The sequence below is a fragment of the Artibeus jamaicensis genome, unplaced genomic scaffold (assembly GCF_021234435.1).
Source record: "Artibeus jamaicensis isolate MK-2021 breed Jamaican fruit bat unplaced genomic scaffold, CSHL_Jam_final scaffold_3307, whole genome shotgun sequence".
Lineage (NCBI taxonomy): Eukaryota > Metazoa > Chordata > Mammalia > Chiroptera > Phyllostomidae > Artibeus > Artibeus jamaicensis.
In genome coordinates this window covers 5,716,734-5,731,831 of record NW_026522040.1, presented here as the reverse complement: position 1 = coordinate 5,731,831, position 15,098 = coordinate 5,716,734, and the positions used below count along the sequence as shown (strand labels likewise).

General features: G+C 39.5%; 1 protein-coding gene across 1 annotated transcript in view; it reads right to left on the bottom strand.

Annotated features, from left to right (window-relative positions):
* The window catches only part of COPG2 (COPI coat complex subunit gamma 2), a 135,473-nt gene that overhangs the window by 77,616 nt on the left and 42,759 nt on the right, over nucleotides 1–15,098 (bottom strand). Inside the window, exons 10-11 of the mRNA XM_037165878.2 lie at nucleotides 917–1,050; nucleotides 136–203 (exon numbers count right to left, since the gene is read on the bottom strand). Coding sequence (XP_037021773.1) covers nucleotides 136–203; nucleotides 917–1,050 — 202 coding nt within the window. The remainder of the gene's footprint in view (nucleotides 1–135; nucleotides 204–916; nucleotides 1,051–15,098) is intronic.

Below are 15,098 nucleotides of genomic sequence, written 5' to 3'. Positions count from 1 at the left end.
CACAAATACAAGAGAGACGCTACAGAACTGAAGCCCATAAATCACATTTAGTAACATTGGAGGGAAAGCCAAGTGCTTCGCAATTAGTTTCTCAATCAAACATTGATATAAATGTCAATACAAAGGGACACCTACCTTGTTCAAGGTCCTCACAGCGGCATATCTCAAAGCTGGCTTAGGAGAACTACAGAACAACTGAAGAACTAGAAGAGAAAAAAGACCACTGTGCCTATAGCTCATTTCATCATATAACATGTATCTGAAAAGACGCTGCATGAAAAATCATTCAAAATAAGCATAAAGAAATGAAGTCACAGCATCAAAAATTCACATGAGAAATGTAACATGAAAAACAGAAGAAGCACTTTTTGTTGAGCTATAAAAACTTTAAAATATAGAATACAAAATTCATTCTTTTTCTAAAAGAACTTATATGTAGGAATACTTGTAAGAGCAAATGGGTTTTTTAAATATTAAGGAGAACCAAATGCATTAAAGTTACTTAAAAAAAAGATATTGTTTATTTTTAGAGAGGAGAAGGGAGGGAGGGAGGGAAAAAGGGAGGGAGGGAGGGAGAGAAACATCAATCAGTTGCCTCTATCATGCCGCCATCTGTGGGCCTGGCCTGTACCCAGGCATGTGCCCTGACTGAGAACTGAACCAGTGATCTTTTGGTTCTCAGGTCGGTGCTCAATCCACTGAGCCACATGCACCAGGTTATTTTTTAAATGTTTTATTTGGGAAATGGTAACTTTGGAAAAAGGAAGTAACAATATTGACATGTCAGAATGTAAAGGCTATATATACAGAGCTAAGATTAAAAAAAGTCATTCCTAATCCTTGTCCTGCAGACCTGTGGATCTTAAAACAAACCTAAGAATATAAACAAAAGCCAACTATCAAATATACAACCAACCTGAAACAGCAGGAGCCAACTCTCTTGCAGTACAGTTAGGAAGATGGATAATAGCTGAAGCGGCTTCATAAATAACCATTTCATGCTTATTTCGCAAGCAGCTCTCAATGAAATCAAAGAGTGGACTCTCGTGGCTGACAATAAATATACATACGTCATCATTAGATATGGAAAAAAAAACCAATGCCATATGCATAGTGGTTAGAAGCAGACAGATTGAGAAACACTTTTGGAATCACGGATGAAGGTCCTCTGAAAATCCACGCCTTCATAAAAAACAATGAGAAACTGGCATGAATTTTCAAAATCAACCTTTTCAGCACTTTAGAAATTGATCAAAGGCTTTGCAACAATCATGGGAACATTTACTCAAGAAAAACAGCTGAATATAAGAACAATAAGCTTTCTGGTGTTTTAACTTGCTCTATTTCCATCCCCTATTCCTAGTTTCAGGGTAGCCTCGGAAACCAGCAACCTCAGAACCACAGTGGCTATGGTAGGAAGCCTAGCAGCCATTGAAGGAGGTGAAGGTGTGTGGAGCTCCCTCATAAGCCTTGTCCCAGAGAACTGTGTGTGTCACTATCTGACCTGACTGGTGCTTACTACAGAAGTCCCATTCATGGAGCTAATCTTTATTTCATCTGATTTAGAGCCTCATTTAATGAGCAAAGCCCTATATCCCTAGGAAGTGTGTGTCCCCCCCAAATCAATAGCAATTGTGTAGCACTGCATTTGCCAGAGGCAAGGATTCCAGCTGGACTTTGACAATCTTTGACATATACCTGGGGATCTAAAAGGCCACACAGATGTAGAGGGCTGAGCCCAGGAAAAACCTGAGAGAGCCTTAATCGCTCACCTATGCTTGACTCTGAGGTTCTGCACAAAGAGCAAGTGAAGCCTAAGGCAGAACTGCGAGCTGCAAGGACATGGAAGGCATGCCCCAACACATAAAATGGCCATTGGAAAAAGATAGGACACATGACGGTTTAAAGCATTTAAGAAAATCTGTCACATCATTATCTGATGGCTCAGCTAACCAAGCAAAGACTTCAACGACTGCCCATGACAAAGAATAAGGGCTGTTGAATTAGCCCTGGAGAATCACTAAACAGCAACAGTAACAAACTCTAAGGACAGGCAAGAAGGAAATCCAATGACCAGAATTACCACATCATATTAAATAATATGATATTTAAACTATCCAGTTTTTGACAAAAACTTATGATACACACAAAGAAATAGTCAAGTACAGCCCATGTACACGGTGGGGGAGGCAGTCAATAGACATTATTCCTGAGGAAGCACAGATGTCAGGTTTATGAGGCAAAGACTTAGGTCAACTAACATAATATGTTCAAAAAACTAAAGGAAGCTATGTCTAAAGAATTAAAGACGTGACCATCTTGCCTCACCAAAGAAAATATTAATATAGAGACAGAAATGAGATTTTTTTAAAAAGAAACCAAACAGAAATTCTAGATTTGGAAAGTACAATGACTGGAATCAAAATTTAAATCTGAAGTTCAATGGCTGCTCTGCACTGGCAACAGAAAGAACCAGTCGACTTGAAGACAGATAACCTGTGATAATATAGCTGAGGGAAATGCAGAAAAAATAAAGAGAAAAGAACAAAGCTTTAGAGACTTGTGCAACATGACCAAGTGTAACAACATGTGCCAGATAGGAATCTCAGAAGGAAAGGAGAGAGAAAAGGGGGCAAAAGGAGTATCTGAGGAAATAATGGCTGAAAACTTCCTAAATTTGATGAAAAATAATCTGTGCACTTAAGAAGCTCAACTAACTCCAAGCAGCATAAATATAAAAGGATCTACATATTGACTCACCACAAAATGCTGAAAGCATAATACAAAGAAAATTTTGACAGCAGAAAGATAAAAACTATTGATCACATTAGAGGGGCACCAATACAATAAAAGGCTGACTTTTCACCTAAAACAATGGGAGAGGGCAGGGAAATGCCATATTCAAAGTGCTGAAATAAAAAGACAGAATTCTATATCCAGCAAAATTATCCTCCAAAACTGAGGGCTTGAAAAAGGACATTCCCAGAAAGCAATGACTGAGAGAATCCATTGTTAACAGATCTGATTTACTAAAAATACAAAGGAAGTTCTTTAGAGTGAAATATTGACTCTAAAGGGTTACATGAATAATCAAGGAGAAATAAAGAACACTAGAAATAGTACATATGTAAAATGATATAAAAGATAATATAGGGACTTCCAGCCAAGATGGAGGCATAGGTAGACACACTGTGTCTCCTCGCATAACCACAAGTAGGACAACAATTTAGAAACAAAAAACAACCAGTACTGACAGAAAATTGAACTGTAAGGAAGTCCAACAACCAATAAGTTAAAGTGGACACGTTCATTCAGACCAGTAGGAGGGGCAGAGAAAGGCAGCTGGGTGGAGAGGGGTCATGGCAAAGCAGCACAGGAGGACCCAGCGAGGTGGCAATTGTGGAGCGGGGTGCGGCACACAAGGCGGCTGGCTGACTGGGTGGTCCCACATTTGTACACAGATAAACCAGGTAAAACTGGGGAGCGAGACAGAGTGTGCAACCCAGGGTCCAGGCAACCCAGGGTCCAGGCAACCCAGGGTCCAGGCAACCCAGGGTCCAGGCAACCCAGGGTCCAGGCAACCCAGGGTCCAGGCGTGGGGAAAGAAAGCCTCAAAACACCAACTGAAAACACCTGTGGGGGTTGAAGCAGCAGGAGAGACTCCCAGCCTCACAGGAGAATTCAATGGAGAGACCCATAGGGTCCTAGAACGCACACAAACCCACCCACCCGAGAACCAGCACCAGAGGGGCCCAGTTTGCTTGAGGGAAGTGTGGAAAGAACTGAAATCTGACAGACAGCAGAGAAAGCGCCACTGTCCTCTCTCAGACCCTGCCCCCCCATCCAGTGTCACAACCCAGCAACCGGGTTGCCCCACCCTGGTGAACACTTAAGGCTCCACCCCTCACTACATAGCAAACATGTCAAGACAAAAAAAAGACTTCTGGCCAAGATGGAGGAGTAGGTGGAAACACTGTGCCTCCTCGCACAACCAAATTTAAAGACAACAAAATTTTAGTAACAAAAACGCAACCAAAACACAGAAAATTGAACTGTACATAAGTCCAGCAACAACGAACCATTCATCCAGACCAGTAAGAGGGGCGGAGTCAGCAGCTGGCAGAGTGGGTAGCGCAGGAAAGATCAGCCCGACCTACCCAGGAGTACAGGTGGCAGTTGGCAGATCCCAGGTGTGGGGTGGCAACAGACAGACCCAGTGGGGATGCAAGGTGGCTGGCTGAACGCGGTCACACATTTGCCCGCAGATAAACCAGGCAAAGGACTGAGCAGTGAGGCAGACTTCGCAAACCAGGGCCCCAGCAACGGGAATTAAAAGCCTAAAAGCACCAATTGAAAAAACTTTCGGGGTTGAGGTGCTAGGAGAAGCTCCCAGGCTCACAGAGAGTTCTTTGGAGAGACCCACAGGGTCCTCGAGGGTGCACAGGCCCACACTCCCAGGAACTAGCACCAGAAGGGCCCAATTTGCTTGCAGGAAGCAGCAGAGGGGACCGAAATCCAAGACAGAGCATGGAACAAGCACCATTGCCCCTCTCTGACCCCGCCCCCACATACAGCATCACAACCCAGAGACTGGGTCACCCCACACTGGTGAACACTTAAGGCTCCACCTCTCATATGTAACAGGCGCAAACAGACCAAAACGTTATGGCTTAAGAAGAACAGCTCAAAGCCCCAGAGCCAATACTTCAAAGAGACCAAGAGACAGCCAACCTATCGGATGCACAGTTTAAAACACGGGTGATCAGGATGCTCACAGAACTGGTTGATTTTAGTCACAAATTAGAGGAACAAATGAAGGCTAAACTAAGTGAAATGAAGGAAAATGCACAGGAAACCAATAGTGAGGGAAAGGAAACTGGGACTCAAGTCAAGGCAGTGACCAGAAGGAAGAAAAAAAATACCAAACAGAAAAGGATGAAGAAACAAGAATTCAAAAAAATGAGGAGAGGCTTAGGAATCTTCAGGACATCTTTAAATGTTCCAACGTTCGAATTATAGGGGTACCAGAAGGGGAAGAGGAATAGCCACGAGTGGAAACCTTATTTGAACAAATAATAAAGGAGAACTTCCCCAATCTGGCAAAGAAAACAGACTTCCAGGAAGTCCAGGAAGTTCAGAGAGTCCCAAAGAAGTTGGACCCAAGAAGGAACACACCAAGGCACATCATAATTACATTAGCCAAGATTAAAATGAAGGAGAGAATCCTAGAAGCAGCAAGAGATAAGGGGACAGTCACCTACAAAGGAGTTCCCATCAGACTGTGTCAGCTGATTTCTCAAAAGAGACCTTACATGCAAGAAAGGGCTGGAAAGAAGTATTCCAAGTCATGAAAGGCAAGGACCTCCATCCAAGATTGCTGTATCCAGCAAAGCTTTCATTTAGCATGGAAGGACAGATAAAGTGCTTCTCAGATAAGGTCAAATTCAAGGAGTTCATCATCACCAAGCTTCTATTATACGAAATGTTAAAGGGACTTATGTAAGAAAAAGAAGATAAAAAAGATGAACAGTGAAAGGACAGCGAACTCACAGTTATTAACAACCACACCTAAAACAAAAGCAAACTAAGCAAACAACTAGAATAGGAACAGAACCACAGAAATGGAGATCACATGGAGGGTTAGCAACAGGGAAGTGGGAGGAGATGGGGGGGAAAGGTACAGAGAGTAAGTAGCATAGATGGTGGGGAGAAAATAGACAGGGGGAAAGCAAGAATAGTATGGAAAATGTAGAAGCTTAAGAACTTATGACACATGGACATGAACTAAAGCGGGGAATGTGGGTGGGATGGGGTAGAGGGGAGTTAAGGGGAAAATGGGACAACTGTATTAGCATAATAAAACACTAGAAAAATAAAAATTTTAAAAAGATAATATAGGAATGTTATTTTCATTTCTCTTAACTATTTTAAGAGGACATAAAATTGTACAAAGCATTAATTATAACACTATTTTTTGGATTTATAAACATACACATATAGTATACATGACAAAAACAGCAAGCAGGAGCAAGGACAAAATGAAACTAGACTGGAGCAAAAATTCTCTATTTTACTAGAATTAGTTAGTATTAATCTGAAGTAGCTTGTGATAAATTAAAGCATATATTCTAATCCCCAGAGTAACAACTAAGAAAAATGGGGGGGAAGTAGAAATACTGACCGAGAAAATAAAATGATACACCGAACATGTTTATTTAACAAAAAGAAAGCAGTCAAAGATTAAGCAAGAAACAAACAAGACAGGAGACTTACACAGGATAAACAGAATAGTGACAAAGGTAAATCCAACCATATCAATAATATATTTAAGTGTGAGTGGTCTAACCACCCCAACCAAAAGATAGAGATTACCAGATGGACATAAAAGCAAAATCCAATTACATTCTGTCTAGAAATAACTCATGTTAGATTAAAAAATACAAATAGGATGAAAGGAAAAAGATGGGAGAAGATATGTCGTGCAAACAGTAATCACAAGAGATCAGGAGTGGTACATTAACATCGGACAGAATAGAATTACAAGAGACAGAGAGACATTTAAAATGAGAAACAGGTCCATGCACCAGGTTGATAGGACAGTGATAAACATACGCAACAACAGAGCATCAAAATACGTGAATCAAAAGGACAAAATGAAAGGAGAGAGATATAACAATAACAGCTGGAGGTATCTATACCTGTAGAACAACTCAGAAGATTATCGAGGCTATAGAAGACTTGAACAACACAATCAGCCAACACAACCTAGAACATTGAATCCAATGACTGTAAAATACACATTTTTCAAGTGCACATGGACGGTTCTCATGGATAGACTAAATGCCAATCATAAAACAAGTTTCAGTACATTTAGAAGAATAAAAATTATCAAAGTATGTTCCCCAATCACAACCAAATTAAATTATAAGTCAACAACAGGAAATAAATTGGGGAAATCCCCAAATATTTGGAAATCAATCAATGTATTTCTAAGTAACTCGAAGATCAGGAACACATCAATTAGAAAGTGATAGAATATTTGAGACTGAATGGAAAACAAAGCAACACTTCATAACTTATGAGATGTAGCTAAAGCAATGCTTGAAGGACATTTACAACTTTTTTAAAGCATTTTTTAAATTTAATTGTTGTTCAAGTACAGTTTTATGTCTTTTACTCCCATCCCCGCCCACCCCCTAGTGCTCCCCACCTCCCTTCAATTTCCATCCCCTTAGTTTTTGTCCATGTGTCCTTTATACTTGTTTCTGTGAATCCTTCCCCCTTTCCCCTGAAATTCTCTCCCCTCTCCCCTTTGGTCCCTGTCAGCCTGTTCTGTATTTCAGTGTCTTTGGTTATATTTTGCTTGCTTGTTTGTTTTGTTGTTTAGCTTCCTGTTAAAGGTGAGATCATATGGTATTTGTCTTTCACCACCTGGCTTATTTCACTCAGCATAATGCTTTCTAGTTCCATCCATGCTGTTGCAAAGGGTAGTAGCTCCTTTCTTTCTGCTGCATAGAATTCCATTGTATAAATGTTCCATAGTTTTTGGATCCACTCATTTACTGATGGGCACCTAGGTTGCTTCCAACTTTTGGCTATTGTAAATTGTGCTGCTATGAATGTTGGGGACATTTACAACCTTAAACACTCACACCAGAAAGAAGAAAGGTCTCAAATCAATAACCTAGGCTTCCACAAATTAAGAAATCAGAAAAAGATGAATGAACCAACCTCACAGCAGGTAGAAGAAACAATAAAGATCAGAGCACAATTATACCTTCCAAAGAAATAAAACAAACAAAAAAAAAACCCATCAAATTGTATGGAACCACAAAAGATCCAGAATGGCCAAAGCTATCCAGAGACAAAAGAACAAAGCCAGAGGTATCACACTTCCTGATGCAAATTACACTACGAAGTTACAATAATCAAAATAATATGGTATTGGCACAAAAACAGATACATGGACCAGAATTAATAGCCCAGAAAGAAACTCACATGTATATGGCAACTAACTTTGAACAAAGGAGCAAAAAACACACAATGGAGAAAAGAAAGCCTCTTCAATAACTGGCGTTGGGGAGATTGGAAAGCCACATGCGAAAGAATGAAACTACATTACTATATGACACCGTACACAAAAACTGACTCAAAATGGATTAAAGACTTAAATATAAGACCTCAAACAATAAAATACATAGAAAAAAACATGGGTATCAATGAACTTGACTCCAAAGGCAATGACAACAAAAGCAAAAAAAGTGAAAGGGACTACATCAAAATAAAAAGCTTTTGTACAGCAGGAAAAACTATCAACAAAACAAAAAGGCAACCAACTGAATGGGACTAGATATTTCCAAACAATGCCTCCAATAAGGGGATAATATCCACAATATATAAAGAACTCATACAACTAAACGACAAAAACCCAAACAATCTTGTTTTTAAAATGGGCAGAGGCCCTGAACACTTCTCCCCCAAAACATACAGATGTCCAACAGATATATGAAAAGGTGCTCAACTTCACTGGCTATAGGGATATCAAAACCACGACGAACACCACCTCATACCTGTTAGAATACCTACCACCAGTAAGACAAGACAACAGTTGTTGGAGAGGGTGAGGACAAAAAGGAGCCCTCACAAACTGCAGGGGGAATGTAAACTGGTACAGCCACTATGCGAAATAGTATGGAGGTTCCTCAGAATTTAAGAACAGAGATACCACATGACCCAGCAAACCCTCTTTTGGTTATCCCCCTGAAAAATTTGAAAACACTTATTTCTAAAGACATATGTGTATACCAGTAGCCAAGACATGGAAACATCCTAAGTGTTTTTGCATGGACAAGCGGATAAAGATTTGGTACAAATATACAATGGAATACTACTCAGCTATGAGAAACAATTAAATACTGCTACTTGGGAGAGCAGAGATGGACCCTCCAGAGTATCATACTAAGCAAAATAAGTTAGATAGGAGTCATATGGACCTTACACAGTTTCACTCCTGTGGCATATAAAACAGAAAGCAACAAACAAATGAAATAAAACAAATTCACAGACACACAACGGAAGGGTGGCTACCAGAAAAGAGAGAGGTTCGGGGAGAATGAAAAGGTAAAGGGGGTCTAACATGGTGACGGAGGGAGACCAGACTGTGGGTGGTGAGCATACAATGCAACGTACAGATGATATGTTATAGAACTGGACACTTAAAACATATGTTATTAACTAATGTTCCCCCCAATAAGTTTAATTATAAAAGATCAGTGTAGAGATCAATGAACTAGAATGAAAAAAATTTTTTAAATCAATGAAACCCAAAGTTAGTTCTTGAAAAGATCAACACAATTTACAAACTTTCAGGTAGACCAACAAAGAAAAAAGAGAGAGAGACCAACAAAGAAAAAAGAGAGAGAGAGAGAAGAAACACTCAAATTACTGACCTATAAGAAACTGAACTGATTATTAGAGAATATAATAAACTATACGTAATGAATTAAAGAACTTAGAGAAGATGGGTAAATCCCTAGAAATACCAAACTCCCAAAACTGACTCACAAAGAAATATAAACTCTAAATAGACCTATGAGTTAGTTATTTAAAATCTTCCCTCAAAGAAAAGCACAGGTCCCAATGACTTTATCGGTTAATTCTATTAAATATTTAAAGAAATAACACCAATCCTTCACAAACTCTTCCAGAAAACGAATGAGGTGGGTATACTATTTCCCAACTAATGATGTGATACCAGTATTACCAGGACAACAAAAACAAGTTTCCACAAGAAAACCACAGACATGAACACAAAAGTCCTTAACGAAATTATCAGCAAACTGAATCCAGAAATACATAAAAAGAATTATATACCATAATTAAGTAGTATTCATCCCCATAATACAACATGGGTTTAACAGAAAATCAATTCATGTTACATAAAAAAATTGAAAATATAAAGGACAGAGGACTTCCGCCAAGATGGAGGTTTAGGTGGATGTGCCATGCCTCCTCACACAACCAAGTTTAGGGACAACTAAATATTAGCATCAGAAAACACAACCAGAACACGGAAAACTGAACTTTTCGGAAGTCCGCTAACAACAAATTCTTCAGCCCGACCGGTAAGGGGCGAAACCGGCGTCTGGTGAGGAGCTGCAAGGGAGGGCTCGGTCAGACCCGGGCGCGGAATCCAGACGCGTGAATCCAGACGCACGGGTTCCAAACCCAGGATTGGACCTAGTGAGCGACCGAGCAACCCACCGGGTGAGCGACTGCAGAGGAGACAGTGGGGAGGCGGTGCAGCGAGTTGACTGCGGTTGCCTAATTGCGCGCGAGCGAGGGAGTGGGCGGTTGGACCGGCAGCGGCGGCGATAGAGGGCGCCGCCATTTCCCCGCTCTGACCACGCCCCCACATACAGCATCACAACCCAGCGACCTGGGAGTCCAAGGCGCAGTTTCTCACATTTAAAGGGCCAGAACAGACCAAAAATGTCGCAGGGAGACCTCAAAGCCCCAGAGATAAATCTAAGCGACGAAGAAATAGCAAAACTCTCAGACGCACAGTTTAAAACACTGGTCATCAGCTTCCTCACAGATCTGGTTGATTATAGCCACAAATTAGAGAAACATATGAAGGCTAAATTAAGGGAAATGAATGGAATTCCACAGGAAACCCATAGAGATGAAAAGGAAACTGGGACTCAAATCAATGGAGTGGACCAGAAGAAACCAAATAATGGCCAAACAGAAAAGAGTCAAGGAGCAAGAATTCAAAGATATGAGGAGAGTCTTAGGAACCCCCAGGACATCTTGAAACGCTCCAATATCCGAATTATAGGGGTACCAGAAGGGGGAAAGACACAACCACCAGTGGAAAAACTATTTGAACAAATAATAAAAGAAAATTTCCCCAATCTGGCAAAGGAAATAGACTTCCAAGAAATCCAAGAAGCCCAGAGAGTACCAAAAAAGTTGGACTCAAGAAGAAACACACCAAGGCATATCATAATTACATTAGCCAAAATTAAAATGAAGGAGAGAATCCTAGAAGCAGCAAGAGCTAAGGGGACAATCACCTACAAAGGAGTCCCCATCAGAACTGTCAGCAGATTTCTCAAAAGAGACCTTACAGGCAAGAAGGGGCTGGAAAGAAATATTCCAAATCATGAAATCTAAAGACCTACAACCAAGATTGCTCTATCCAGCAAAACTTTCATTTAGAATGGAAGGACAGATAAGGTGCTTCTCAGATAAGACCAAATTCAAGGAGTTCATCATCACCAAGCCCTTATTATATGAAATGTTAAAGGGACTTATCTAAGAAAAAGAAGTTAAAGAAACATGAACAGTGAAAGAACAACAAGCTCACAGTTATTAACAACCACACCTAAAACGAAAGCAAACTAAAAGAACAGCTAGATCAGGAGTGGAAATATAGAAATGAAGATCTCAAGGAGGGTTAGCAACAGGGGAGTGGGAGGAGGAGATGGGGGGAGAAGGTACAGAAAATAAGTAGCACAGACAGTAGATAGAAAATAGATGGGGGGGCAAGAATAGCATGGGAAATATAGAACCTAAAGGACTTGAGACACATGGACACAAACTAAAGGGGGGTAATGGTGGGGTTGGGGGGGCAGGGTGGAGGGGAATGAAGGGGGGAATAGAACAACTGTAACAGCATAATCAATTTTAAAAAATAAATTAATTAAAAAATATATATATAAAGGACAGAAACCACATAATCATTTTAATCGCTACAGAAAAAGCAACTGACAAAATCTAGAACACACTCATGATAAATACTCTTAAAAGAACTAGAGTTTGTTGAAGAGAATGTCCTCAACCTGATGAAGGAAGGGCATCTTCAGAAAATCCACATCATGCTTAACACTTTCCTCTTAAGATAAGGGATGAGGCAAGGAAGTCTGCTTTCACCACTTCTACTCAACATTGTGCTGAATTTTCAAGACAGTAGTTAGGAAGAAAAGAAGGGAGAGAGGGAGGAAAGGAAGCGAAGAAAGGGAAGGGAAGGGGAAAGAGGTGGGAGAACGGGAGGGAGGAAGGGAAGAAGGAAATTAAAGACAACCAGTTAGGAAAGGAAGAAGTAAAACTCTGTTCAAAGATGACATGATTCTGTACATAGAAAATCCCAAGACACACGCACACACACACACACTCACATACACATAGAACTAAATGACCATACCAAGATTATAACAGGATACAAAATCAACATGCAAAATTCAACTATATTTCTATATGTTGGCAACAATTAACCCAAAACAAAATTAATGAAACAATCCCATTCAGTATAGCATCAGAAAGAATAAATACTTTAGAAACAAATTTAATAAAAGTAATGCAGGACTTTTATACTTAACACTACAAAACCCTGCTGAGAAATCTAAATAAATTAAGAAACAGTCCCTGTTAATGGACTGGAACAACACTACAGATCAAATGGACCTAACACAGGCACACAGAAGATACCACTCTTAAGTGCACAAGAACATTCTCCAGGATAAATTGTAGGTTACAAAACAAGTCTTAATAAATTTAAATTTAAATCATATCAATTTGTTTAATCACAATGGAATGAAACTAGAAATTAATAGCAGAAAGAAAACTAAAAAATCTACAAATATGTGGGAATTAACCAACGCACTTGTTGAACCAACGGGTCAAAGAAGAAATCAAAACGGAAATTTCAAACTATCTTGAGACAAACAAAAACAGAACATACCAAAACTTACGGGATGAAGTAAAGGCTGTACTATAGACCAACAAGGAAGTTGATAGTAAAAAAAAAAACTGATTTCTTTGAGATGCCATCTACGATAACATACAAAATTAAATTGCAAGAGAAATTCTGAGAACTGATTGACAAGTGCATTTAACACCAACGCACTTGTCAAGCAAGGGAAAAGGGCAATTTTACACAAAACTGATCAGCTGGCTACCTAGAAAAGAAGTTGCAGTCCTATGAACCTCTGTAACAACCAGACGCAATTCTGGTCAACCACAAGGTCTGGAGTCGAGCTTCTTCCCACTACGTCAGCAGAGTTGCTGGGACTCCCCCACTCATGAAAGTGCACGTGGAGAAGGTGCACAGCTTCCTGCTGCTAGCATGCTATGTCCTACAGGACCAGGGTTTGGATCCCAGGTCCATTATGTCAGGGAAGGGCTGCTCCCCTCAAAACGAGCATGCAATGAAGCTGAGAGAAATCTGATGTAGAAGTATGGGTCAAATGTCTTTACTCTCACATAAGTTTTAGAATTTTCTCTTCATCCTGGATGTCTAAAATATTTAAGCTTTGCTATAATTTGCTTTGCAAAACTAGATAACTAATCGCAAGTGAATTATTGCAAACTTGCATGTGCAAATTATAAGTGAATTACTACAAACCTACCATGATTGAGAATGAATATTTCAAACATTTCAGAAAACGCCATATACCATCTTCCAAGTACTGTCCTCACGCTGCCCTAGAGATGAATACTATCCTTACTTTTAATACTATAGATTAGTTGTGCCTGTTAAGTCTGAAAATAGCTTAAATGGAAGTATACAAAATGTATTCATTTGTGTGACTTCTTAGTGAGATTCCTCTACATAGTTGCATTCCACAGTAACTTGCTCATTTCCATTGTTATATATAATTGACTGTATGACCATATCACTATTTTTTGATTCTAGCATTGAAGGACATTTAAGACTGCTTCCATTTCTGGGCTATTATGAAGAACAGTACTAAAGGTATACTTGTCCATCTTTTGACACACAAATGTACACATTTTTGTTTGGTACTTAAAAGCAGCCAATTGACATTCTGATTGGGGGTTCATTGGATCCACAAATCAAAATAAGATGTGACCTCTTTATGGTATTGAATATTCCAACGTAAGAACATTTATTCAGGTCACATTTTAAATTTAAACAACATTTTACAATTTGCCGTTGAGAGATGTACACGATTTTTGTAGATTTATTCCTAAGGATTTTATTTGAATACAGTGCCATCTTTTCAAAATTTTATCTTAGTGAAAGGTTGCTTGAATATAGAAATAAAATTGATTTTGCATAATGCCCAATCCAATAAACTAGTAAATTTATGTATCAACTTTAATAGATAATGTACAGATCAGTTTTACATTTTCTACATACAAAATCATGTTGCCTACAAATATTCTTTCTAATAATTAGATATTTAACTTTTTTCTTGGCTTATTGCACCAAGTAGGACTTCCAGTAAAATGTTACTTAAAAAGCAGGATTAGCAAACATCCTTGCCTCATTCACAGTCTCACAGGGAAAGCCCTCAACAGTTCACCAATAAGTATTCAAGTTTACTTGAGACAATCAAGAATTTATTGAGATTTATCAGGATAATAATGTCCCCTTCTGCTTTGAAAAGAGATTTTCAATGAAAAATTGCCATTAAATTTTATCAACTACTTTTCTTTTTTCATCCATTCAGATGTTAGATTTGCCCCCTTTGTTCTTTAAATGAGGAACAGTTGTGTTGTGCTTTGCCTGCCAGACTGACCTTGCCCTGCTAGAATAAATGAGGAAATGAGTACTGGGACATATCTCTTCATTAACCTCTTCAAGTATCTTTACTCCATTCTCTCACATCTTCCTCTGGAATTCCAATTATGTATCACCTGATATCACAGTCCTCTGAAGCTGTTTATTTTTCTTTCATTTGTTTTCTCTGTTTTTCAAATTAGTTCCTTCCTGTTGTTCTATCTTCAAATTCACTCACTTTAACTCATTCTTTCATCAGCCATCTCTAACCTGGTGTTAAGCCTAACCAACAAATTAATCTATTTCAGCGACTGAACTTGTATCAGGCAAAACAGGCCCACACCCTCCTCCATGGAACCTGTGAATATGTTAACCTCACATAGCCCAGACCAACCCCTGCCTGACAGCCAGCAAGGAAACAGGGCCCTACAATCTATGCCTACCGAGAAATGTTATCGGCCACCGACCTAAATGAGATTAGAAACGGATTTTTCCCCTTAGCCTCCAGTACACAACAGCACCCCGCCAACACCTTAACTTTAACTCATGAGACCTACGTCTAGCCCAC